The following is a 24,041-nucleotide window of genomic DNA, read 5'->3' on the forward strand; positions in this document are numbered from 1 at the left end:
CTACTCCTACTAGGAGGAGGACTCCCCCCTCCTTGGCACGCCCCAAGGGACGGCCGGCCTCCCCCCTTGCTCCTTTATATACGGGGGCAGGGGGCACCTCTATACACACAAGTTGATCTTCATGATCGTTCTCTTAGCCATGTGTGGTGCCCCCCTCCACCATAATCCTCGATAATATTGTAGCGGTGCTTAGGCGAAGCCCTGCGACGGTAGAACATCAAGATCGTCACCACGCCGTCGTGCTGACAGAACTCTTCCCCGACACTTTGCTGGATCAGAGTCCGGGGATCGTCATCAAGTTGAACGTGTGCTAGAACTCGGAGGTGTCGTAGTTTCGGTGCTTGATCGGTCGGGCCCTGAAGACGTACGACTACATCAACTGCGTTGTGCTAACGCTTCCGCTTCCGGTCTACGAGGGTACGTAGACAACACTCTCCCCTCTCGTTGCTATGCATCACCATGATCTTGCGTGTGCGTAGGGAAAATTTGAAATTACTACGTTCCCCAACAGTGGCATCCGAGCCTAGGTTTTATGTGTTGATGTTATATGCACGAGTAGAACACAAGTGAGTTGTGGGCGATATAAGTCATATTGCTTACCAGCATGTCATACTTTGGTTCGGCGGTATTGTTGGATGAAGCGGCCCGGACCGACATTACACGTACGCTTACGCGAGACTGGTTCTACCGACGTGCTTTGCACACAGGTGGCTGGCGGGTGTCAGTTTCTCCAACTTTAGTTGAACTGAGTGTGGCTACGCCCGGTCCTTGCGAAGGTTAAAACAGCACCAACTTGACAAACTATAGTTGTGGTTTTGATGCGTAGGTAAGATTGGTTCTTGCTTAAGCCCGTAGCAGCCACGTAAAACTTGCAACAAACAAAGTAGAGGACGTCTAACTCGTTTTTGCAGGGCATGTTGTGATGTGATATGGTCAAGAAATGATGCTAAATTTTATTGGGCCATTTGCATTTCTGTCCCTAACTCGAACCACCTAATCAGATATACCCCTAATTCGAAAGCCTGCTCAAATTTGCCCCTCCGCCGTTAGGTGCCCTTATAGAAATGCCCTTCTACGCCGTTACCGTCCGGTCAAACAGCTTTGACCGTCCTAAAAAAAATAGCAAAAAAAATCTAAAAAAATCTAAATTTTTGTGAGATCGAAGATACTCATGTGCCCAAGGTGTGTGCAAATTTTCGTGCTATTTGGACATTCCAGGAGCTCGTGGCGAGAAAAAACAGTTAATCTGCACGCTTGTGAACAATAAATTTGAAATAAAATAGCAAGAAAAATTAAAAAAATATGATTTTTTTTGGCATCAAAGTGGCTTGGGTGCACAAGGTGCTTGCAAGTTTTTGTGATCAAATGACATGCGAGGAGCTCTAGCAAGAAAAAAGAAAATAGTCATTTTTTCCAAGTTTTTTCCCGAGCCAATTTTTTTTTTCTCCACAAGCCCCTTCAATGTCCAAAAACAACAAAAATTTGCATGCAGCTTGCAGACTCGCGCCTCTTTGATGCCAAAAAAATTCATATTTTTTTTAATTTTCTTGCTATTTTTTGAATTTACTGTTCACAGGCTTACATATTTATTGTTTTTCCTCTGACATGAGCTCCTGGAATGTACAAACAGCACAAAACTTTTCACGCACCTTGCAAACCTGAGTATCTTTGATCCCACAAATTTTCAGATTTTTTAGAATTTTTTTGCTATTTTTTTCAGGATGGTCAAAGCCCTTTGACCTGCTTTGACCGGACGGTAACGACACAGAAGGGTATTTCTGTAAGTGCACCTAACTGCGGAGGGGCAAATTTGAGCAGGCTTTGAAATTAGGGGTAAATCTGAGAGTGGGCGCAAATTAGTGGCATAGATGTAAATGTCCCAATTTTATTGTATGAGATGATCATGTTTTGTAACCGAGTTATCGGTAACTGGCAGGAGCCATATGGTTGTCGCTTTATTGTATGCGATGCAATCGCCCTATAATGCTTTACTTTATCACTAAGCGGTAACGATAGTCGTAGAAGCATAAGATTGGCGAGACGACAACGATGCTACGATGGAGATCAAGGTGTCGCGCCGGTGACGATGGTGATCATGACGATGCTTCGGAGATGGAGATCACAAGCACAAGATGATGATGGCCATATCATATCACTTATATTGATTGCATGTGATGTTTATCTTTTATGCATCTTATCTTGCTTTGATTGACGGTAGCATTATAAGATGATCTCTCACTAAATTTCAAGATAAAAGTGTTCTCCCTGAGTATGCACAGTTGCCAAAGTTCGTCGTGCCCAGACACCACGTGATGATCGGGTGTGATAAGCTCTACGTCCATCTACAATGGGTGCAAGACAGTTTTACACACGCAGAATACTCGGGTTAAACTTGACGAGCCTAGCATATGCAGATATGGCCTCGGAACACTGAGACTGAAAGGTCGAGCGTGAATCATATAGTAGATATGATCAACATAGTGATGTTCACCATTGAAAACTACTCCATTTCACGTGATGATCGGTTGTGGTTTAGTTGATTTGGATCACGTGATCACGTGGATGATAAGAGGGATGTCTATCTAAGTGGGAGTTCTTAAGTAATATGATTAATTGAACTTAAATTTATCATGAACTTAGTACCTGATAGTATCTTGCTTGTTTATGTTTAATTGTAGATAGATGGCCCGTGCTGTTGTTCCGTTGAATTTTAATGCGTTCCTTGAGAAAGCAAAGTTGAAAGATGATGGTAGCAATTACACGGACTGGGTCCATAACTTGAGGATTATCTTTATTGCTGCAGAGAAGAATTACGTCCTAGAAGCACTGCTGGGTGCCAGGCCTGCTGCAGATGCTGCTGACAACGTTAAGAACGTTTGGCAGAGTAAAGTTGATGACTACTCGATAGTTCAGTGTGCCATGCTTTACGGCTTAGAACCGGGACTTCAACGACGTTTTGAACGTCATGGAGCATATGAGATGTTCTAGGAGTTGAAGTTAATATTTCAAGCAAATGCCCGGATTGAGAGATATGAAGTCTCCAACAAGTTCTATAGCTGCAAGATGGAGGAGAACAGTTCTGTCAGTGAGCATATACTCAAAATGTCTGGGTATAATAATCACTTGATTCAACTGGGAGTTAATCTTCCGGATGATTGCGTCATTGACAGAATTCTCCAATCACTTCCACCTAGCTACAAGAGCTTCATGATGAACTATAATATACAAGGGATGGATAAAACAATTCCCGAGCTCTTCACAATGCTAAAAACTGCGGAGGTAGAAATCAAGAAGGAGCATCAAGTGTTGATGGTCAACAAGACCACTAGTTTCAAGAAAAAGGGCAAGGTGAAGAAGAAGGGGAACTTCAAGAAGAACAGCAAGCAAGTTGCTGCTCAGGAGAAGAAACCCAAGTCTGGTCCTAAGCCTGAAACTGAGTGCTTTTACTGCAAGCAGACTGGTCACTGGAAGCGGAACTGCCCCAAGTATTTGGCGGATAAGAAGGATGGCAAGGTGAACAAAGGTATATGTGATATACATGTTATTGATGTGTACCTTACTAGAGCTCACAGTAGCACCTGGGTATTTGATACTGGTTCTGTTGCTAATATTTGCAACTCGAAACAGGGACTACGGATTAAGCGAACACTGGCGAAGGACGAGATGACGATGCGTGTGGGAAATGGTTCCAAAGTCGATGTGATCGCAGTCGGCACGCTACCTCTACATCTACCATCGGGATTAGTATTAGACCTAAATAATTGTTATTTGATGCCAGCGTTAAGCATGAACATTATATCTGGATCTTGTTTGATGCGAGACGGTTATTCATTTAAATCAGAGAATAATGGTTGTTCTATTTATATGAGTAATATCTTTTATGGTCATGCACCCTTGAAAAGTGGTCTATTTTTGATGAATCTCGATAGTAGTGATACACATATTCATAATGTTGAAGCCAAAAGATGCAGAGTTGATAATGATAGTGCGACTTATTTGTGGCACTGCCGTTTAGGTCATATCGGTGTAAAGCACATGAAGAAACTCCATACTGATGGACTTTTGGAACCACTTGATTATGAATCACTTGGTACTTGCGAACCGTGCCTCATGGGCAAGATGACTAAAACACCGTTCTCCGGTACTATGGAGAGAGCAACAGATTTGTTGGAAATCATACATACAGATGTATGTGGTCCAATGAATGTTGAAGCTCGTGGTGGATATCGTTATTTTCTCACCTTCACAGATGATTTAAGCAGATATGGGTATATCTACTTAATGAAACATAAGTCTGAAACATTTGAAAAGTTCAAAGAATTTCAGAGTGAAGTTGAAAATCATCGTAACAAGAAAATAAAGTTTCTACGATCTGATCGTGGAGGAGAATATTTGAGTTACGAGTTTGGTCTACATTTGAAACAATGTGGAATAGTTTCGCAACTCACGCCACCCGGAACACCACAGCGTAATGGTGTGTCCGAACGTCGTAATCATACTTTACTTGATATGGTACGGTCTATGATGTCTCTTACAGATTTACCGCTATCGTTTTGGGGTTATGCTTTAGAGACGGCCACATTCACGTTAAATAGGGCACCATCAAAATCCGTTGAGACGACGCCTTATGAACTGTGGTTTGGCAAGAAACCAAAGTTGTCGTTTCTAAAAGTTTGGGGCTGCGATGCTTATGTGAAAAAACTTCAACCTGATAAGCTCGAACCCAAATTGGAGAAATGTGTCTTCATAGGATACCCAAAGGGGACAGTTGGGTACACCTTCTATCATAGATCCGAAGGCAAGACATTTGTTGCTAAGAATGGATCCTTTCTAGAGAAAGAGTTTCTCTCAAAAGAAGTGAGTGGGAGGAAAGTAGAACTTGATGAGGTAACTATATTTGCTCCCTTATTGGAAAGTAGTACATCACAGAAACCGGTTTCTGTGACACCTACACCAATTAGTGAGGAAGTTAATGATGATGATCATGAAACCTCGGAACAAGTTACTACTGAACCTCGTAGATCAACCAGAGTAAGATCCGCACCAGAGTGGTACGGTAATCCTGTTCTGGAAGCCATGCTACTAGATCATGATGAACCTGCGAACTATGAAGAAGCGATGGTGAGCCCAGATTCCGCAAAATGGCTTGAAGCCATGAAATCTGAGATGGGATCCATGTATGAGAACAAAGTGTGGACTTTGGTTGACTTGCCCAATGATCGGCAAGCAATTGAGAATAAATGGATCTTCAAGAAGAAGACTGACGCTGACGGTAATGTTACTGTCTACAAAGCTCGACTTGTCGCAAAAGGTTTTCGACAAGTTCAAGGGATTGACTATGATGAGACCTTCTCACCCATAGTGATGCTTAAATCTGTCTGAATCATGTTAGCAATTGCCGCATTTTATGATTATGAAATTTGGCAGATGGATGTCAGAACTGCATTCCCGAATGGATTTCTGGAAGAAGAGTTGTATATGATGCAACCGGAAGGTTTTGTCGATCCAAAGGGAACTAACAAAGTGTGCAAGCTCCAGCGATCCATTTATGGACTGGTGCAAGCCTCTCGGAGTTGGAATAAACGCTTTGATAGTGTGATAAAAGCATTTGGTTTTGTACTGACTTTTGGAGAAGCCTGTATTTACAAGAAAGTGAGTGGGAGCTCTATAGCATTTCTGATATTATATGTGGATGACACATTACTAATCGGAAATGATATAGAATTTCTGGATAGCATAAATGGATACTTGAATAAGAGTTTTTCAATGAAAGACCTCGGTGAAGCTGCTTACATATTGGGCATTAAGATATATAGAGATAGATCAAGACGCTTAATTGGACTTTCACAAAGCACATACCTTGACAAAGTTTGGAAGAAGTTCAAAATGGATCAAGCAAAGAAAGGATTCTTGCCTGTGTTACAAGGTGTGAAGTTGAGTAAGACTCAATGCCCGACCACTGCAGAAGATAGAGAGAAAATGAAAGATGATCCCTATGCTTCAGCCATAGGCTCTATCATGTATGCAATGCTGTGTACCAGACCTGATGTGTGTCTTGCTATAAGTCTAGCAGGGAGGTACCAAAGTAATCAAGGAGTGGATCACTGGACAGCGGTCAAGAACATCCTGAAATATCTGAAAAGGACTAAGGATATGTTTCTCGTATATGGAGGTGACAAAGAGCTCATCGTAAATGGTTACATTGATGCAAGCTTTGACACTGATACGAACGATTCTACCGGATACGTATTTACATTAAACGGTGGAGCTGTCAGTTGGTGCAGTTCTAAACAAAGCGTCGTGGCGGGATCTACATGTGAAGCGGAGTACATAGCTGATTCGGAAGCAGCAAACGAAGGAGTCTGGATGAAGGAGTTCATATCCGATCTAGGTGTCATACCTAGTGCATCGGATCCAATGAAAATCTTTTGTGACAATACTGGTGCAATTGCCTTGGCAAAGGAATCCAGATTTCACAGGAGAACCAAAGACATCAAGAGACGCTTCAACTCCATCCGGGATCTAGTCCAGGTGGGAGACATAGAGATTTGCAAGATACATACGGATCTGAATGTAGCAGACCCGTTGACTAAGCCTCTTCCACAAGCAAAACATGATCAGCACCAAGGCTCCATGGGTGTTAGAATCATTACTGTGTAATCTAGATTATTGAATTTAGTGCAAGTGGGAGACTGAAGGAAATATGCCCTAGAGGCAATAATAAAGTTATTATTTATTTCCTTATATCATGATAAATGTTTATTATTCATGCTAGAATTTTATTAACCGGAAACATAATACTTGTGTGAATACATAGACAAACTAAACGTCACTAGTATGCCTCTACTTGACTAGCTCGTTAATCGAAGATGGTTATGTTTCCTAACCATAGACATGTGTTGTTATTTGATTAACGGGATCACATCATTAGGAGAATGATGTGATTGACATGACCCATTCCATTAGCTTAGCACCCGATCGTTTAGTATGTTGCTATTGCTTTCTTCATGACTTATACATGTTCCTGTGACTATGAGATTATGAAACTCCCGTTTGCCGGAGGAACACTTTGTGTGCTACCAAACGTCACAACGTAACTGGGTGATTATAAAGGTGCTCTATAGGTGTCTCCAAAGGTACATGTTGGGTTGGCGTATTTCGAGATTAGGATTTGTCACTCCGATTGTCGGAGAGGTATCTCTGGGCCCTCTCGGTAATGCACATCACTTAAGCCTTGCAAGCAATGCAACTAATGAGTTAGCTGCGAGATGATGTATTACGAAACGAGTAAAGAGACTTGCCGATAACGAGATTGGACTAGGTATTGAGATACCGACGATCGAATCTCGGGCAAGTAACATACCGATGACAAAGGGAACAACGTATGTTGTTATGCGGTCTGACCGATAAAGATCTTCGTAGAATATGTAGGAGCCAATATGAGCATCCAGGTTCCGCTATTGGTTATTGACCGGAGACGTGTCTCAGTCATGTCTACATTGTTCTCGAACCCGTAGGGTGCGCACGCTTAACGTTACGATGACAGTTTCATTATGAGTTTATATATTTTGATGTACCGAAGGTTGCTCGGAGTCCCGGATATGATCACGGACATGATGAGGAGTCTCGAAATGGTCGAGACATAAAGATCGATATATTGGACGGCTATATTCGGACACCGGAAGTGTTTCGGGTGATATCGGAGAAAACCGGAGTGCCGGAAGGGTTACCGGAACCCCCCGAGGAAGTATTGGGCCTTAGTGGGCCTGAGGGGAGAGAGAGGGCAGCAGCCCAGGAGGTGGCGCGCCCCCTCCCATGAGGAGTCCGAATTGGACTAGGGGAGGGGGGGCGCGGCCCCTCTTCCCCTCTCCCTCTCCCTCTCTTTCCTTTCCCCTTCTCTCTTCCTAGTTGGACTAGGAAAAGGGAGTCCTACTCCTACTAGGAGGAGGACTCCCCCCTCCTGCACGCCCCAAGGGCCGGCCGGCCTCCCCCCTTGCTCCTTTATATACGGGGGCAGGGGGCACCTCTATACACACAAGTTGATCTTCGTGATCGTTCTCTTAGCCGTGTGCGGTGCCCCCCTCCACCATAATCCTTGATAATATTATAGCGGTGCTTAGGCAAAGCCCTGCGACGGTAGAACATCAAGATCGTCACCACGCCGTCGTGCTGACGGAACTCTTCCCCGACACTTTGCTGGATCGGAGTCCGGGGATCGTCATCGAGCTGAACGTGTGCTAGAACTCGGAGGTGTCGTAGTTTCGGTGCTTGATTGGTCGGGCCGTGAAGACGTACGACTACATCAACCGCGTTGTGCTAACGCTTTTGCTTCCGGTCTACGAGGGTACGTAGACAACACTCTCCCCTCTCGTTGCTATGCATCACCATGATCTTGTGTGTGCGTAGGGAAATTTTGAAATTACTACGTTCCCCAATAGGAGGGGGCGCGCGGCCTGCCCTGGCCACCCCTCTCTCTCCACTAAGGCCCATCTAGGCCCACTAGTTCCCCCGGGGGGGTCCGGTAACCCTCCAGCACTCCGGTTTTCTCCAAAATCACCCGGAACACTTCCGGTGTCCGAATATAGCCGTCCAATATATCAATCTTTATGTCTCGACCATTTAGATACTCCTCGTGATGTCCATGGTCATATCCGGGACTCCGAACTATCTTCGGTACATCAAAACACATAAACTCATAATACCGATCGTCACCAAACGTTAAGCGCGCGGACCTACGGGTTCGAGAACTATGCAGACATGACCGAGACTTGTCTCCGGTCAATAAACAATAGCGGAACCTAGATGCTCATATTGGTTCCTACATACTCTACGAAGATCTTTATCGGTCAAACCGCATAACAACATACGTTGTTCCATTTGTCATCGGTATGTTACTTGCCCGAGATTCAATCGTTGGTATCATCATACCTAGTTCAATTTCATTACTGGCAAGTCTCTTTACTCATTCTGTAATGCATCATCCCGCAACTAACTCATTAGTCACATTGCTTGCAAGGCTTATAGTGATGTGCATTACCGAGAGGGCCCAGAGATACCTCACCGACAATCGGAGTGACAAATCCTTATCTCGATCTATGCCAACTCAACAAACACCATTGGAGACACCTGTAGAGCATCTTTATGATCACCCAGTTACGTTGTGACGTTTGATAGCACACTAAGTGTTCCTCCGGTATTCGGGAGTTGCATAATCTCATAGTCATATGAACATGTATAAGTTATGGAGAAAGCAATAGCAATATACTAAACGATCATAGTGCTAAGCTAACAGATGGGTTAAGTCAATCACATCATTCTCTATTGATGTGATCTCGTTTATCAAATGACAACTCTTTGTTCATGGTTAGGAAACTTAACCATCTTTGATTAATGAGCTAGTCAAGTAGAGGCATACTAGTGACACTCTGTTTGTCTATGCATTCACACATGTACTAAGTTTCCGGTTAATACAATTCTAGCATAAATAATAAACATTTATCATGATATAAGGAAATATAAATAACAACTTTATTATTACCTCTAGGGCATATTTCACTCACTTCGTTAGCGTCAAATGGGCATTCCATGTTCTTCAATGTATCCACACCATTTTTAGGGGTCATAACTCTTTGTTAAACCAAATTCTCGGAGACTATCACCTGTGTATATTCACAAACATATTAGTTCCTTAACTGTTTCGTCCATAAAATCATTCAAAACCCTCAAGGGGCACTAGATGCACTAATGACACTAATTAGTAGGTGTGTGTGTGCGTGAGAGAGAGAGAGTCTTGCCTTCTCTTAGCTACGAGATGGTATCTTATGAAGAAAGCTAAGACATTTGTCCATTGTACATGTTGTCTTATCTTATTTACATGTTTTTAGTTTTAATTTTGCATGTCCCTCAATTTTAGGATGTTGTAGCATTAAATGGTAGAGATAACACTAACAGATAATCCATTGTTTAAGCAAACTGAGTGTAGCTCATATGACTAGGTTCCTTGTGGTTAAACCTGCCCAGCCGGATTCAAGTCCTAGATTGGATACGTGTGGTTGCATTTTATTGTATATATTTCAGACTTCTCGACACTATTCTTTCGTAGGTATGGTGTGCCCGTCGATTATGAGGCATCTATGGGGACTTTATCAGTCTCAAAATATTTCTACTCGGTGTCTCAAAGGTGCTCATAAGGGTAATATCTATGTACATGTATATGGATGAGTGTGCGTCTACGTTTGTACTTTATTCCTAATAAAGAAACATTGTATAACATGCATATATTATTGCCTTCACTAAATAATGTGCAACACACAAGAAAAGACCGTCTAATCAACCATTGTACATGCCTTAATAGATTAGCTGATAAACCTCACTTTAGGTGTGGATCCAACCTTGCACCTAAAATTTTCCAATAGGTCTTTCAACACCAGGTTTGAACCAGATGACGCCATTTGCATCTTGGTTATCATCCCCCCTTCTCGTTTGGTTGTTTGTTGGTCTCTTTTGCCCTCCTACATTAGCCACTAAGCAACTGAAGAAGAGGGAAATGGAGACTTATGTCGATGGTGAGGATTATGCCCGAGTGTCGATGGTGAAGCAACTCTGGCGAGGTGTTGGCTGCAATAGGACTGTATTGTAATCTAGTTTCAGCCTCTATATAGGGCCATTCTTGTAAAAAGGAGGACATGAATGTAAATGTTTTTTCTTTCCGAATCCTCTTTGAAGTGGTGTATCACTTTTGACATAGCCACACATTTTGGGGGGCTTTTTTTAAACACAGTACACATGCAGACGTTCATATATACGCACATACATTCATCGCTATGAACACACGCACGCATACCCTACCACTATGGTCACCTTCTAGAGACAAAGCCGGCACATCATTTTGAGATTGACAAAGTCACCACAGACATTTTCGTAGTCGACCGAACGTCTTCTCCCACCGAACGCACATCGCCGCAAGGACCGGAAGAATGCCAGGAAAATGCAAGCACCAATGTCAAGTGTGGGACTTGATCTCTGGTGGGCAGGGGATACTACTTTCTTCCTAACCATTTAACCACAGGCTGGTTCACGCATTTTGAGAGACCTTGGGTCGTGTTTCTCTTTTTAAAAAAGCTCCTCTTGGTTCGGCTCTTCTTTCGAGAAGCCATCCGAACCAGTGGTTCAACATTTCAGCTAAGATATCAATGGCCCTCAAGTGCTGAACTTATGGACTGAGTTGGGCTCCTACATCTCACCTATGTATCAAAGAAGTAGTGCATCCAAAATCGTATGAGAAGATATATAACCAAGTACTGAATGAAAATGCTAAATGGAGGACGAGCACCATAAAACTCTTTTTTCTGAAAATTTCAAAAATCATATTTTTGAAGTTTCAGAAAATTCTAAAAAATCACACACCTTCATACGGATGTAGTACACTACATGTGTCTAAACTTTCAAAATGAAATAGATTACTGTTCACCATTTTGAAAATCATAACTTTGTTTTTTTAGTGTAGCTCTCACCAAAATGTTTCATTGCCAAACTTTATACACATGTAAAGTACGGTCATATGAACTTGTAGAATTATTTTAGGATTTTAAAAACTAAAAAAAATGTGACTTGATTTTTTTTAAAGAGCTCCATGGAGCTCGTCCTCGAGAACACCCTACTCCAAAATGAAAATGCTCAAATGTAGTTTTTCCTGCTTGACCTCTACCGGAGGTACTAACTCGTTGTGGCTCTACCAGAAAGCAAAACCTTGATGTAATTTCTCTTTGCTTGACCTCTTTCTTCTTTGAGCCCCTCACAAGTCACAAATAAAAGATCAGATAATTGGATTTCATACCGAGAGAGCGTAATAGTGTTGACATTTATTGTCCGTCTTCTTTCATTAGCTCAGACTTTTAAAACAACTGGCTGGTGCATGAAATCAGTTCGGTATTCGAGCCAAGTGATCTCCAGTTCAAGATTCTGCCAACATGGTATTATTTTTTTTTCGGCCTACAGCGGTCCCACGTTTAAGGACTAAAGAAGCTTAGAGCTGAGGTGAAGTATTGAAATATATTGTTTAGTTATATTCATCAGTTTAGACTTTTGGAGCAATTGGCCGGAGTATGAATTCAATAATAGTTAGATCGATACTCAGAATCACGAGATACTTTCGGCCAGAACTCCAGATCATGTATTCACCCGTGTCAAAAGAAAAGTCATGTATTTACAGCTTGTCAACCTAGCCTAACATGGGCCCCAGCAGCTGAGGTACATGACCATCCTCAGCGACTCCTCGGCGGCAACCGAGACGCCATCGACCTTGACGGCCGACGACCGGACAGCCACCACCGGCAGGCCCCGCTTCGCCGCCGCCGAGCACGGCTTGGCCACCTGCTCCTTGAGCTCCATGGCCGCGCCCAGAGTCACCGCCATGTATGCCTTGTTCGCCATTGCAAACCTCATTTCCTTGCCCTGAAAAAGATAGAGATCTCAAAAAGATACGTGCTAGTTCTACTTCCACAGTTCCACTACCTGCAACTCAAAGTCTGTCTCTCAACTGTGACGTTTCTGGAGTGTTTGATGTGTGGAGGGAGAAGGCAGGTGACAGGCGAGCCGTATATATACAGCCGCTGCGACAACATGGGCTATTTTCAATGGCCAATTGTTTTGCAGGCAGCCGTGGAAACAGGTGGCGAGTAGACCACTGGTTCGTTCGATCCAGTGGGTGTGGCTCCTCATCCTGAGGCCGGTGCCTGGTTTGGATATGGACCTGCAGTTATGGTCGCTTGTCTTCTCTGCAGCATCCAGTCGATGGTTGATCCATGAAAATCGCATGCAGATACTGTTACTGATGTGGATAAGTTCTAACCGTGCTGACATGGAACTTCATCCTAATCCGAGCTTGTTGCTGCATGTGCCGCTCCGTTCTTTTCCTCTGACATTGTCAAAGTAAACCATCAGGATGGGTACAGCTCTTCGTACTAGTTTGCCATTGGCTAGTTAAACAAGTGAGATAAGCATCAATCGCCAACGGATATGTGTAGCAGCTACCATTTTTTACATACGACAGGAGCTCTGCTATTATTCAAGAAACTGGTTGAAAAACAGTTTATGTTCAGACGTACTCCCTTTTAGTGATCTAAAAGATCTTTTACTACACTATTCCCTAGCAATATTTAGGATAGTTTACGGAGGCAGTACATATTAGTTTTGCACGTCTCTTTCAGTGTTTTGGAGCTCTCACGGATGCCTTTGCTTAGTTGACAAAACTAGCATCACTAGCAATATTATTAACCGGCTAAAGAATCAACATCGTCCATATCCGTCAGGTATAATTTTGGACGTCATGTGCAGTTTATATTGTTCATTAACTAGGATTAGTTGTTGGGCCAGCCTTACCTATTAACAGTAATTAAACTGTCAAGGACTGAAGATAAGTGCATAAGTTACCAGTTGCGTCGCGTATATTATATGGATTACAGATCTTCTGAATCTCATCTGGTAACATCATTGTCGTTGCTTTCTGGTCACGCTCTACATTTTTTTCCTGCACAAGTGGACGTCGCTGTCAAAAAGTTTGTTATCCTTTGGACTTAGAATATTTATGTTTCTGTTTGTAAATGTATGTCGTTTTGCATTAATACAAACTTTCAAGCTTTTACAACTAAAATAAGTAAAGCTATCTATGTTGATTAAGTGAAAGTTGGCACTAAATGGTTCATTGTGTCGGCCAGACTTTTAAAAGTAATATTCTGACAATATTTTTCTTCACAATATATTGACAATCTTCTGTGATCAAATTTGAACCTAAAAATTGCATATTGTAGGATATGTACATGTTCACAAGAATATACATCTCTGCATAGTGAAAGTACACTAGGAGGTAATTTATGTTCTCAGGAAAGTAAATGGTGGATTTTATTGGCTCAAATTAGAGCATCAAGAGAATGCAGAACACAATAAACACACATCTGACCTCTGCACAATTAAGATGCACACATCCAACATAAATGCACGCACATAAAAACATGCCAGCAAATAGTAAATTCATACAAGACCAAAGTTATGCGTACGCGAGGAAAAACCCCCGTAAAACAATCAAATACATGGTTGGCAAAGTACAACAATGACATTGGCACCAACCATCTCATGACATCACACGGACAACGAGATTCTTCGACATCAACACCTTAAAGGAGTGGCGCTCAAGCGCATTCGTCACTGGATCCTAATCTATTTTTTCACCCTGAAGAACCAGTCTAAGTACATCCGAGCAATGTCTTCAATAAGGTAATCATGTAAAAACATCATCATTGCCAGGTACATAAACAACTCGAGTCTAACATAGGCTTTCACCCTAGAGCCCGAGACCGGATGCTCGAGTAGCACCACCACTTTTCCACGATCTCAGTAGCTACATGCGATGTGCGACCCCGGCAGCTGCACAGCCATCCCTCCGTGTCAATCCATTGTCCATAGTTTACATCTCACTACCAAAGGCAACCACCGGATCTGAGAGGAACCCTCACAAAGACTTTTCGGTGGCCATCGCAATCCGTGGTGTGGCCACCGCTTTAGAAACACCAACGACAGAGCACACCACCTCGCCAGAGAGAGCTCTACCCAGGCCCATTGGTCCAAGGGCCAACATGGTCAAAAGATCACAAAAGGCAAATCACCATTGCTGGATCAGTAGCGAATAGTCGCTAGATCAACATCGTGCCTCCCGATTGAAGCACTATGCACGCACCGAGCACGCCAGCCGTTGTGCCTCCCGACGAGCGTCGCTTGGGACACGTCGCATAGCACACCTGATGTCGTGTCGCCGGGATCAGAAGCCAATGTCGTCATGATCTACGCTGCCTTGTCGGTGTTGCGATGTACGCCATGGGACAAGCCGAAGGCCGTTACCTGGGAGATGCCGCAGAGCACGCCGGATGTCGTGTCACCGGGATCCAAAGCCGCCACCATCGCGATCCACGCCGCACTATCGGGTGTTGCGCAGTGCCACCTAGGGGAGAGTCGGCGATGGCCTAGGCCACCTTGCCGTTAGAGCAACACCATGCCTTGCTGGACTGATCCCCAACGACCCACGCGAGAGAAATTCCCGCCGCCGCTAGCCAACACGAGCTTTGCTTGACGATGTTTGGCAGTGGCAACAGGGAGGGAGGGGCAATGGCGGCGCTGCCCGCCTGAGCCGCCTCTCGGAGGGGAGGGGGAGGGGGAGGTAATTCATGTTAGTGATATGATATGATCAAGTGGTTAATTAAGCTAGTAAAGAGTAGGTGGAGATACTGATGGGTCCGACTAAAAAAATATACTCCTTCTATTTTTATTTAGTCCGCGTATTAGCTTTGGTCAAAGTCAAACTTTGTAAACTTCGACAAAGTTTATAAACAAAAATATGAACATTATATAATAACAAATCAATACCATTAGATTTATTATTGAATGTACTTTTCACATCATATAGATTTGTTATGGTAAATGTTTATATTGTTTTTTATAAACTTGGTCAAAATTTTATAAAGTTTGACTTCAGTCAACTGTAATATACAAAGTAAATAAAAGCAGAGGGAATACTGATGAAGGGATTAAATTAGTACTAACAGAGTAGTTGTAGGAACTGCTGTTGTGTGTCGATAGGTATGTGTAGGATATCTCTCATCTGAGAGTGAGCTTTACCTTTCTTTTCCTCCATTTTAGATTGAGTGAGCATTACTTTTCTCTTCCTCCATTTTGCATAGGACTCCAGCTCATTTGAACTCAAAAAAAAACTTTTATGTAAACGACCAAATATAAAATCACCAAGTAAATCTATATCTTGCATAAGAAATGGAAAAAGCTACTCTTCAGCCGGTGGATGAATGCGCAGGATCTGCCTCTTGCGTTGCCGTCGGATCAATTCTAATCAAACGCGCACGCAGGGCATAAGTCTTGTGTAGACAATTTTTTTGTAGCAAGGGTCTTGTTTCAAAAAGTTCCTGCAACAAAGGTTATGTTTCAGAAAAAAAAACTTTTGGTGATGAAGTTTTTTCCAGCAACAAGGTTTAGTTTTAGAAGGTTTCTACAACAGATGTATTGTTTCAGAAATGGTTCGATGGTGAAGATTTTTTATTCTGCAATAGGGGTCTTGTTTCAGAAACATATCCCTTATTGCAGAAAGTGTCAGAGGAGCGCACGACACTAGAGCTTGAGAGGCCAACCATTGCAACATGACACATGTTTCAGAAACATGGCTTCGGTTGCAGAAATTGCCAAAGGAGTGCACGGCGTGAGCGCTTGTCGTTGTCATGCTGGAGTAGACATAGTTGCTCGGGGTGTTGGGTCAGAGAAGGCACGATAACTCTGGCGGCCGGTGACGCTCCATGACCGAGGCGCTCAGGCCATGACGGCGTGGCAGCGTTGTCTCTATAGACCTTTGCAACAAGGTCCTTTGTTGCACAGCACAGCCCATGAGCGCAATACTCGGCTGGCTGGGGCAGTAGATCAGAGCTATTTCAGAAGGCATCCAACGGTACTTGAGGCGGCCGATCTAACCAGATTATCATTCGGCGAACGCGTAGCACTGCCCATAAGAAATAGGCTATTTCAGTATCAAGGTAAAATCAACTTCAGTACAAAATTTCTTTGACATATTTGCCAAATAAAATAAGATATACTGTGTTTTGCACTTACAACTTATTTTGATACTCCCTCTGTAAAGAAATATAAGTAAACGTTCTTATATTTCTTAATGGAGGGAGTACTTTTGTGAAATGTTCTAGCCGATCTAAATATCAAGTATAAAGACATAGGTAGTGTAAAAGACCCGGCAGAAGTTCTTTTGTGAAGCAGCAAAAGAATCGACAAAAAAAATTAACACATCATTAAGAAACCATCATAAGCAAGGCAGCTCTCGCAAGAGATAAACGGAAGCTACGCATATGCACTTTATTGTTCTGACAAGCCAATTAATTTATCTGTTACACAGCGAGTACCGAAACAACCAAAGGTTAGCTTGTTCACTGGAGACCGATCCTTCAAGCACAACTCTAAACTACCGCACACTAAACTAGCAGAACCTAGCAGTTTATAAGAATTATCACAACACATTGCTCAAGCCATATGCTGCTCTAGCACAAGAAGGTACAATTTACACCGAGTCGACCGCTTCAACCTGTTGTTGTGCGAGGTATCTTTCCCTCCTCTCTTTCTGCGACGAACACATGGAGGATAGATTTTAGCACTGGAAAAGGAATTTCACAAGAAAACAAAGAGCTGGAACACCGTAGGAGATCTGAAGTGATATACATACCCATTCATCAATGACAAGCCCTTCACCAACAATTTTAGGACCATTCTCTTCTGGAGGTTTCTTCCGCGCCTCAAGTGCAGCTTCTGCCTCGGCTAACTGAGTGTTCAGCTTTTCCAGTTGCTTTGGAAACAAATGGAACATGAGACATATTATTATGATTCTGTCCATGGAAGAAAGTTCTTATAAGTAACGGTGTTTGTATGATTTACTTACAGGGCCTGGGTTTTGAACATCCAAGAAAACAACCCTCAGTATCTTCTCAACCACTGCCTGATCTTTCTGCTCGTCGAACTGCAACCAACAAAAGAAGTCATCCTTAACAGCAGGGATATGAATCACAAGTATGTTACTGTTTGTTATGAAGGTAAGGTTTGAACCAAACATATGCGCCTCTTTCAATTTATACCACGAATGGGGGACCAACAGCATGAGCATTGCCTCGTATCCAACTAAACACTAAAAGCAGACCAGGGCAAAATGGACTACAGCACTAAACTACCTAGCACTAGGATTACTCTATCAACATTTACCCTATCAAGTTCCATTCGATGAATTAACAGCATATTCTTCTAGTTGAATGCCCCCAAGCCTCCCCCTCAGGAAAGAATTTTAACTCATCCAATTTGGACATCCTAACTATACAAGTGTACGGAGAGGATTGAGTTAGCATTCTTGCATATGAAAACATAGGTCCACCCTCAACATGCCTGTAAAAAAGGCAATGAAGGGTCAAGACGCCTCCTCTTGTAAGTGGAGATGAGCAAAATCCTAGCCCTCAAGTACAAAAACACTAAGCAAAACTCGAGAGGAGCAAGAAACGAGAAGGAAAAGAAGAGGCTCTATTCCAGTTCAGGTACTCCTGTAGTCTTCATTAATTATATTATCCGGGAGTCAAACGTGGTTGAACTCGCCTGTAAATTTGTCAGTTTGTTCTTCACTCGAGCACCTCCAACAACCCACCTATGTTGTTACGAAGGACATTACACATCAGCATTCACATTATGTGAAGGAGACATGGCGAGGGGAGAGGTCAAGCCGCTTCTCTAGGACCAGTTCTGCCGTAGTTAATGGGATCTGTTTTGATGTTACACCCACTCATCCCATGTCCCCCTGGAGCTGCCATCACAAAACAGTCGATCCCTGCAACTCCCCCCATCTTACCGCCATGCCCCCTTCCTCCTATCTCCGTGAAGTATGGGTGCTCAAGGGGGCAAGAACACACTGGCCAAACTGGAGGTGAATAGGGACATGGTTGACCCTTTGATTGTCTCCGTTGATAAAAATCGTGCAACAGCTTCAAATGGGAATGAACTTTTCTCCTTACCTATGTTGTGTGTATGTCTGTCAAGCCTCCCAGTATGACAACAGCAGAAGATGAGATGTCTTGTTTATATCCCCTCACAGAGGAGTTAGGGTCGGAGTTGATTTGTGCTCTGTCAACCCTTAGGGTCAGAGTTGATTTGTGCTCTGTCAACCCTTGGAGAGTTAGGGGGCAAGATCACGACTGGGATTTACCCATTTCCTCATGAGATTTACGATATAAACTAATGGTAGAGTGGTGATATGGACTTGGAATGAAATGTCTGGCCTAGTCTAACAACAATGCAATTGCAGCTGGTGTTAGGAAGTTTACCCTTAATGTTCAGTTAATAACCTACATCTACCTCAACAGTCCTTAATCGCGAAATTAGGTAGCCAATTAGGCAGGAGTACTCATATGGTAAAAGTGAGCTTCCACCCAAGCAATTCAACAGCAGGAGTACACTGACATAAATCCCCTCCCCTCTATGTCTCAGGCAGTTAGAAGAGTTGGTTTGGAGCATCGAAGCACATTTGGTTTGATTTCTAAGAAGCCTAATTTCACTCCAATAACTATAGCACCTGTAGGTATATGTCGGCAATTGGAAAATGTTCGCCAAACTTGCTAGAAATAACAAGCATGTGTGAAAGTAAAAGGTTAAAATAGAATGTCACAAACCAATTCTGGTGCATATTCCATGGGTCCTTTGACCTTCAAGCTCAAAATCTTGAACTTGACCTTGCACTTCTGCAGAACATTCTCATTATTCTCTGGGTGCTCGACAAACTTGAAAACTGGCAGGTCGAAAGGGAACAGAAGTAAGCACCAAATATGGACATACTGAGTAACCTTGCTGTTGCTAAGAAAAGATCCAATGTGACCAATACATTACCAGTCGCTATGATAGTCTCGCCAGGGGCAAGTATGGCTCCAGGAGGACGCATAAAGCAACTCTTGGGTGCAGTTGTTTGAAACTAGAAATTCAAAAAGACGATAACAGTCAGAAAAATATAGTTATCAACGGAGTTATTGTTGAGCACTGGATCTTTAACTGCAAATTTAGCCCATCTACCATTGGATAAGCTGCAAAGAAATAATCAGTACTAACCTTGAATGCTACATGTGACTTGCTTGTATTCTTTATCCTAATTGCACTCTTGACCTGCTTGCCTGGTTCATCTACAAAAGGCAAGCCAGAAGACTTATTAGCTTCTCTATAAAGAAGAGAACGTGTAAGAGAAAAACCAAGCAAAACTGAAGTCTATTTCTTGATTTTGCCTCCTATTACCGTGCATGCTAACCACATGTCCACATGTCATGATGTTCTGTACTCATTCAGACGAAAGTAAATTAAACAGCACAGCTAAAGCTAAGTCATTTAACAATCAGACCCTTCCTGTCAATTGAATAACTATGTCTTTTTTAGAAACACCAAAGACAACGTACACGCACACACTCACAACACAACACACACACACACTCACGCAGCGCCTACTGAAGACCGGGTCAGAGTTGCGGAGCTAATAACTACTCCCTCCGTTCCTAAATATAAGTCTTTTAAGAGATTTCAAAATGGACTACATACGGATGTATATAGACATATTTTAGAGTGTAGATTCACTCATTTTGCTCCGTATGTAGTCCATATTGGAATCTCTAGAAAGACTTATATTTAGGAACGGAGGGAGTACATAATTATGTAGAAGACTACAGTACTGCTAACATTTCAACGTCAATGTAGATACCAAATATCTTGCCTATGCATCACAAAATTAATAGTCCATTTGGCATTATGGGAGGGCATCCCACAAGACTTCGCTTCACAAACCATCACGGGATGCTTACCTATTTGTTGACCGCTTTCCTAGATAGATACTAAATTTAGACACGACAAAACAGGCGAACTCCCTCGCCCTGGAGATCACAGGCGTGCGCCTAGGCAACAACTTGCCAAGTGCAGCAAGAACGACATAGACTTCCAATGCTGTAGTTTTCAGGTTTTCAACTCAACTAGAAGAGTCAGTCTCTTATTTAAGGTATGGCTGTGAGAAAGAACACATCTGTTTACACTACTTCACGGCAACAAATATAGATATTGAACCCTCAAAAGCAACCAATCAACAAACTGATGTGTAAAATTGGTTTTCATCCTATGATTCCACTGTTTCCATCTAAGCACTCAGTAATGAGTGTAACAAATAACTGCCAGCAATAGAAAGTTGCCTAGACCCTGCATTGAAGGCTGCATTGAAGGCTACTGACATGTTATAACTAGCCTACCAAAATCGTGGCTCACGAATCTTGGAAGTTCCACTCGAGATCTAAGCGTTGGCAAACCCTGTCAAAAACTCTACACACGGAAATTCTACTACGGTTTACCTCCTGCAACAAGATCAAGAAATTCGGATGGCAAATCTCGCCACAAGATCGTGACTTTCTCGGCCACCCACAGATTCCCGCTTCAAGACAGCGGAGATCGAGCGATTTCGAACCAAAAATCAACCCCGGAAGTTAACGCAATCGAGCGGCACTAGCCACGCTGCACCCGCAAATCCTCAGCTTTCGGAGCTCCTCACGGCCCCAACCCATAATTAAACAAGAAAGACTGGCTCAAAGAAGACATGACTTCGTCGAGCGCTCACATGGGAAGTAGAGCTTGTTGGACGGATCGAGCCGGAGGCGGCGCCGCGCCGGCAGCAGAGATTTGGCGACCGTCGAGATCCCGGCCGGCGCGGCAGGGGCGCCGCCGTCTCCGGCGACGGGCGCCTCATGGCCGTAGCGGCCGGCCGAGTGGTGGATCCCGGACGAGGAGGAGGACGACGCTGGCGCCGGCGCGCCGCTGGCCTGCCTGAAGGGCATGCGGCAGAGGTTCCAGAGCTTCCCGCCGCCGGAGTCGGCGGCGGGGGCGTACCTGTCGTCGCCGGAGATCGCCATGGGCGAGGAAGTTACTACTACCAGTTACCACGAGCGTGTAGTACGGAGGATGTGGTTGGGCTGCACTCTGCTTCGGTTCTCCCCCTCTCCCTCTCTCTCTCTCTTCTAAAGTGATCCTTCTTTCACCTCAGCTTTCGCTACAGTACATTCTCCATCCTCGATCTCGCCTCTTTTTCATCTCTTCTCCGGTTGACTTTTCATTGATGGGCTGTGGACCGCGGCTTTATGCTGCTGCTGGCATAGTGAAACTAATCATGCACCCCGGATTGATCTGCAATTTTTTTTACACACGCCTCAAGTGTAACTGACGGAAGTGGTGTTACTGTACCACAAAAAAGCAGCAGTAGAAATAAATGAGCTCACTCATACAGCATGTTGCGGTAAGACTTTAATCAACTAATACGGTATCTCCCAAAATAGCAAGGTTAAGGGAAATCGGTGCCGGTTGCGGTAACTATTAGGAGTACATGCTCCTGGCTCGCAACATTAATTCACTGTTTCCGTTTCTAAAGAATTCAAAACACACAGAGACACATGACTAAGTACCATCGGGTCTCTTACTTTGCACACAAGAATTGTCGAAGTTTGAGTTCAAAAAAAAAATGTCGAAGTTTGACCATATTAATATGGAAAAAATATCAACATCTACAATACCAAAGTTAAAAATATTAAAATTAAATTCATGACTCATCTAATGATATTGATTTTGTATTGTTGATATTTTTCATAAAGTTGATCAAATTTATTAAGTTTGACTTCAGACAAATCCTATATATGAAGTAAAAAGGACCGGAGGGAGTATTATGTTTAGACTTTTTTTAAGTGGTGTACCATGAGCTTCGGTTCATTAAAAAAAGGAGAGTTGCTAGGTTAATTTTTTTAAACTCCAGCAAAAAGGTTACGACGCGCCCACGAGTTAGGGCATCCTGACCAACCTAATTACCCATAAGACCAACATGCCGCCGAGAAGAGAACACCATTGAGATTGCCTACAATCTCATCATCACCATGTTTTCCCGAGCAGACGACTACGACTTCATCATGAAGGACCCATTGAAAGTGTATTGCTTTCTCAATGGTACTTTGGTGTGATGACAACAAGATTAGTGATGACTGAAGTCGGTTATCAAGTTTATCTCAGGACATTGGTCTTTCGGTGATTGTCTACAGACTTGCTTGTCCCCCTATTTCAAAAAGGAAAAAGGCGACAGTTTTCGAAGACTCGGATGTTCTTTCGTTTATTTGAGTCATAGGCCAATTGCACTATTAAGAGGGGTCGTCGACAGGGATGATTTCAAGGGGGCGCGGGGGGGAGGGGCCCTCCAACGATCACGCTGCCCCTTAATAGCGATTAGGTGCTAGCAGATTTTTTTAGGTACGCACACGATTTGTGTTTTCTAGGGGACACAATTTGTGGTTGTCTCCCCCCACCCTACACCCCCCCCGGCATCCCATAGTGAAAGCTCATGTATATATCACGTATACTAGTATATTGCAAGTCAAAGGCCCACGTGAGTACTCATCCAAAGTACTTGCAAGACTTATCAGATCTATACTACATATGCATCGGTATCAAAGGAGTGGGGCTAACTTTCATCCACCGTCGACTTCATCCAGCCTCCATCGGCTACTGTTCATCCAGCCTCCACAGGGTCCTGTTCATCCACCCCCAACCGGTTGGGGTGCGGCGGCCTCCTCGGGGTTCTGTTCATCCAGCGGCAACCGCCTACTACCATGTGGTTCTATTCATCCAACCCCTACCGGGAATTGTTCATCCACAGCCAACCAACCAGCTCGACTCACCGCGTCTCGACTCGTTCTACGTACCGCGCGCACGGTAGCAACAATCACTGTTCATCGAGAGGCAACCCAACACCGGCTGGCTACGTCTCGCGCGGGGGCTCGATCGGCTTTAGTAAGCAGCAGCAGTGATCGATCACTCGAGTTCATTTAGCAGCAGCAACGAAAGAATCGCTCGGGTTCAGTCAGCAGCGAATGAATTGCTCGGGGTCAGTTAACAGCCAATGGATGGATCGCTCGGGTTCAGTAATGTAACTAGTGCGATCGCTCGGGTTCAGTTAGCCAACGCCTCGCACACACGCGCGTACACGAGAGAAACACGCAAACCATAGTGCATCGCTCGGCCCCGACCACCCATCGTAATCTGGAACTCCCCGATATTTTCCTCGCCCTCGCTTCTACCGCAATTTTTCCGTCATGGATGGCCCAAAGAATGGTATGCAGGTGCGTCTCCGGCCCGCCCAAGACGAAAAGCCCATTTTTTGTCTTGATTTTTTTGTCATAGAAGTAGGAGCCCACCACATCTATGATGATACGTGTTTTTGTCACAATTATTGTCATAGAAGTGTCATAAGCATGACAGGGAAACTTTTCATTCGGGCCAAAATGTCACGGATATGTCTTTTTTGTAGTGTCACAATTAGCATACGTTTGTCCTTTGGGTTAATTGGTGAATTTCCACGGTTGGTTTGAGTTGCTTGTGATTATGCTGTTGTCCTTTGGTGCCCA

At 43.6% G+C, this 24,041-nt stretch overlaps 1 protein-coding gene across 1 annotated transcript; it reads right to left on the reverse strand.

Moving 5' to 3' along the window:
• Nucleotides 1-16,889: 16,889 nt before the first annotated feature.
• Nucleotides 16,890-21,695, reverse strand: LOC125536697 (vesicle-associated protein 4-2-like). The gene is made up of 7 exons (XM_048699939.1): nt 21,221-21,695; nt 19,687-19,757; nt 19,471-19,552; nt 19,257-19,372; nt 17,492-17,569; nt 17,279-17,398; nt 16,890-17,176 (listed from the first exon to the last, which is right to left on the reverse strand). The coding sequence occupies exons 1-7, from the start codon at nt 21,510-21,512 to the stop codon at nt 17,117-17,119; spliced, it is 819 nt and encodes a 272-aa protein (XP_048555896.1). The 5' UTR covers nt 21,513-21,695; the 3' UTR covers nt 16,890-17,116.
• Nucleotides 21,696-24,041: the final 2,346 nt, after the last annotated feature.

The sequence above is a fragment of the Triticum urartu genome, chromosome 2 (assembly GCF_003073215.2).
Source record: "Triticum urartu cultivar G1812 chromosome 2, Tu2.1, whole genome shotgun sequence".
Lineage (NCBI taxonomy): Eukaryota > Viridiplantae > Streptophyta > Magnoliopsida > Poales > Poaceae > Triticum > Triticum urartu.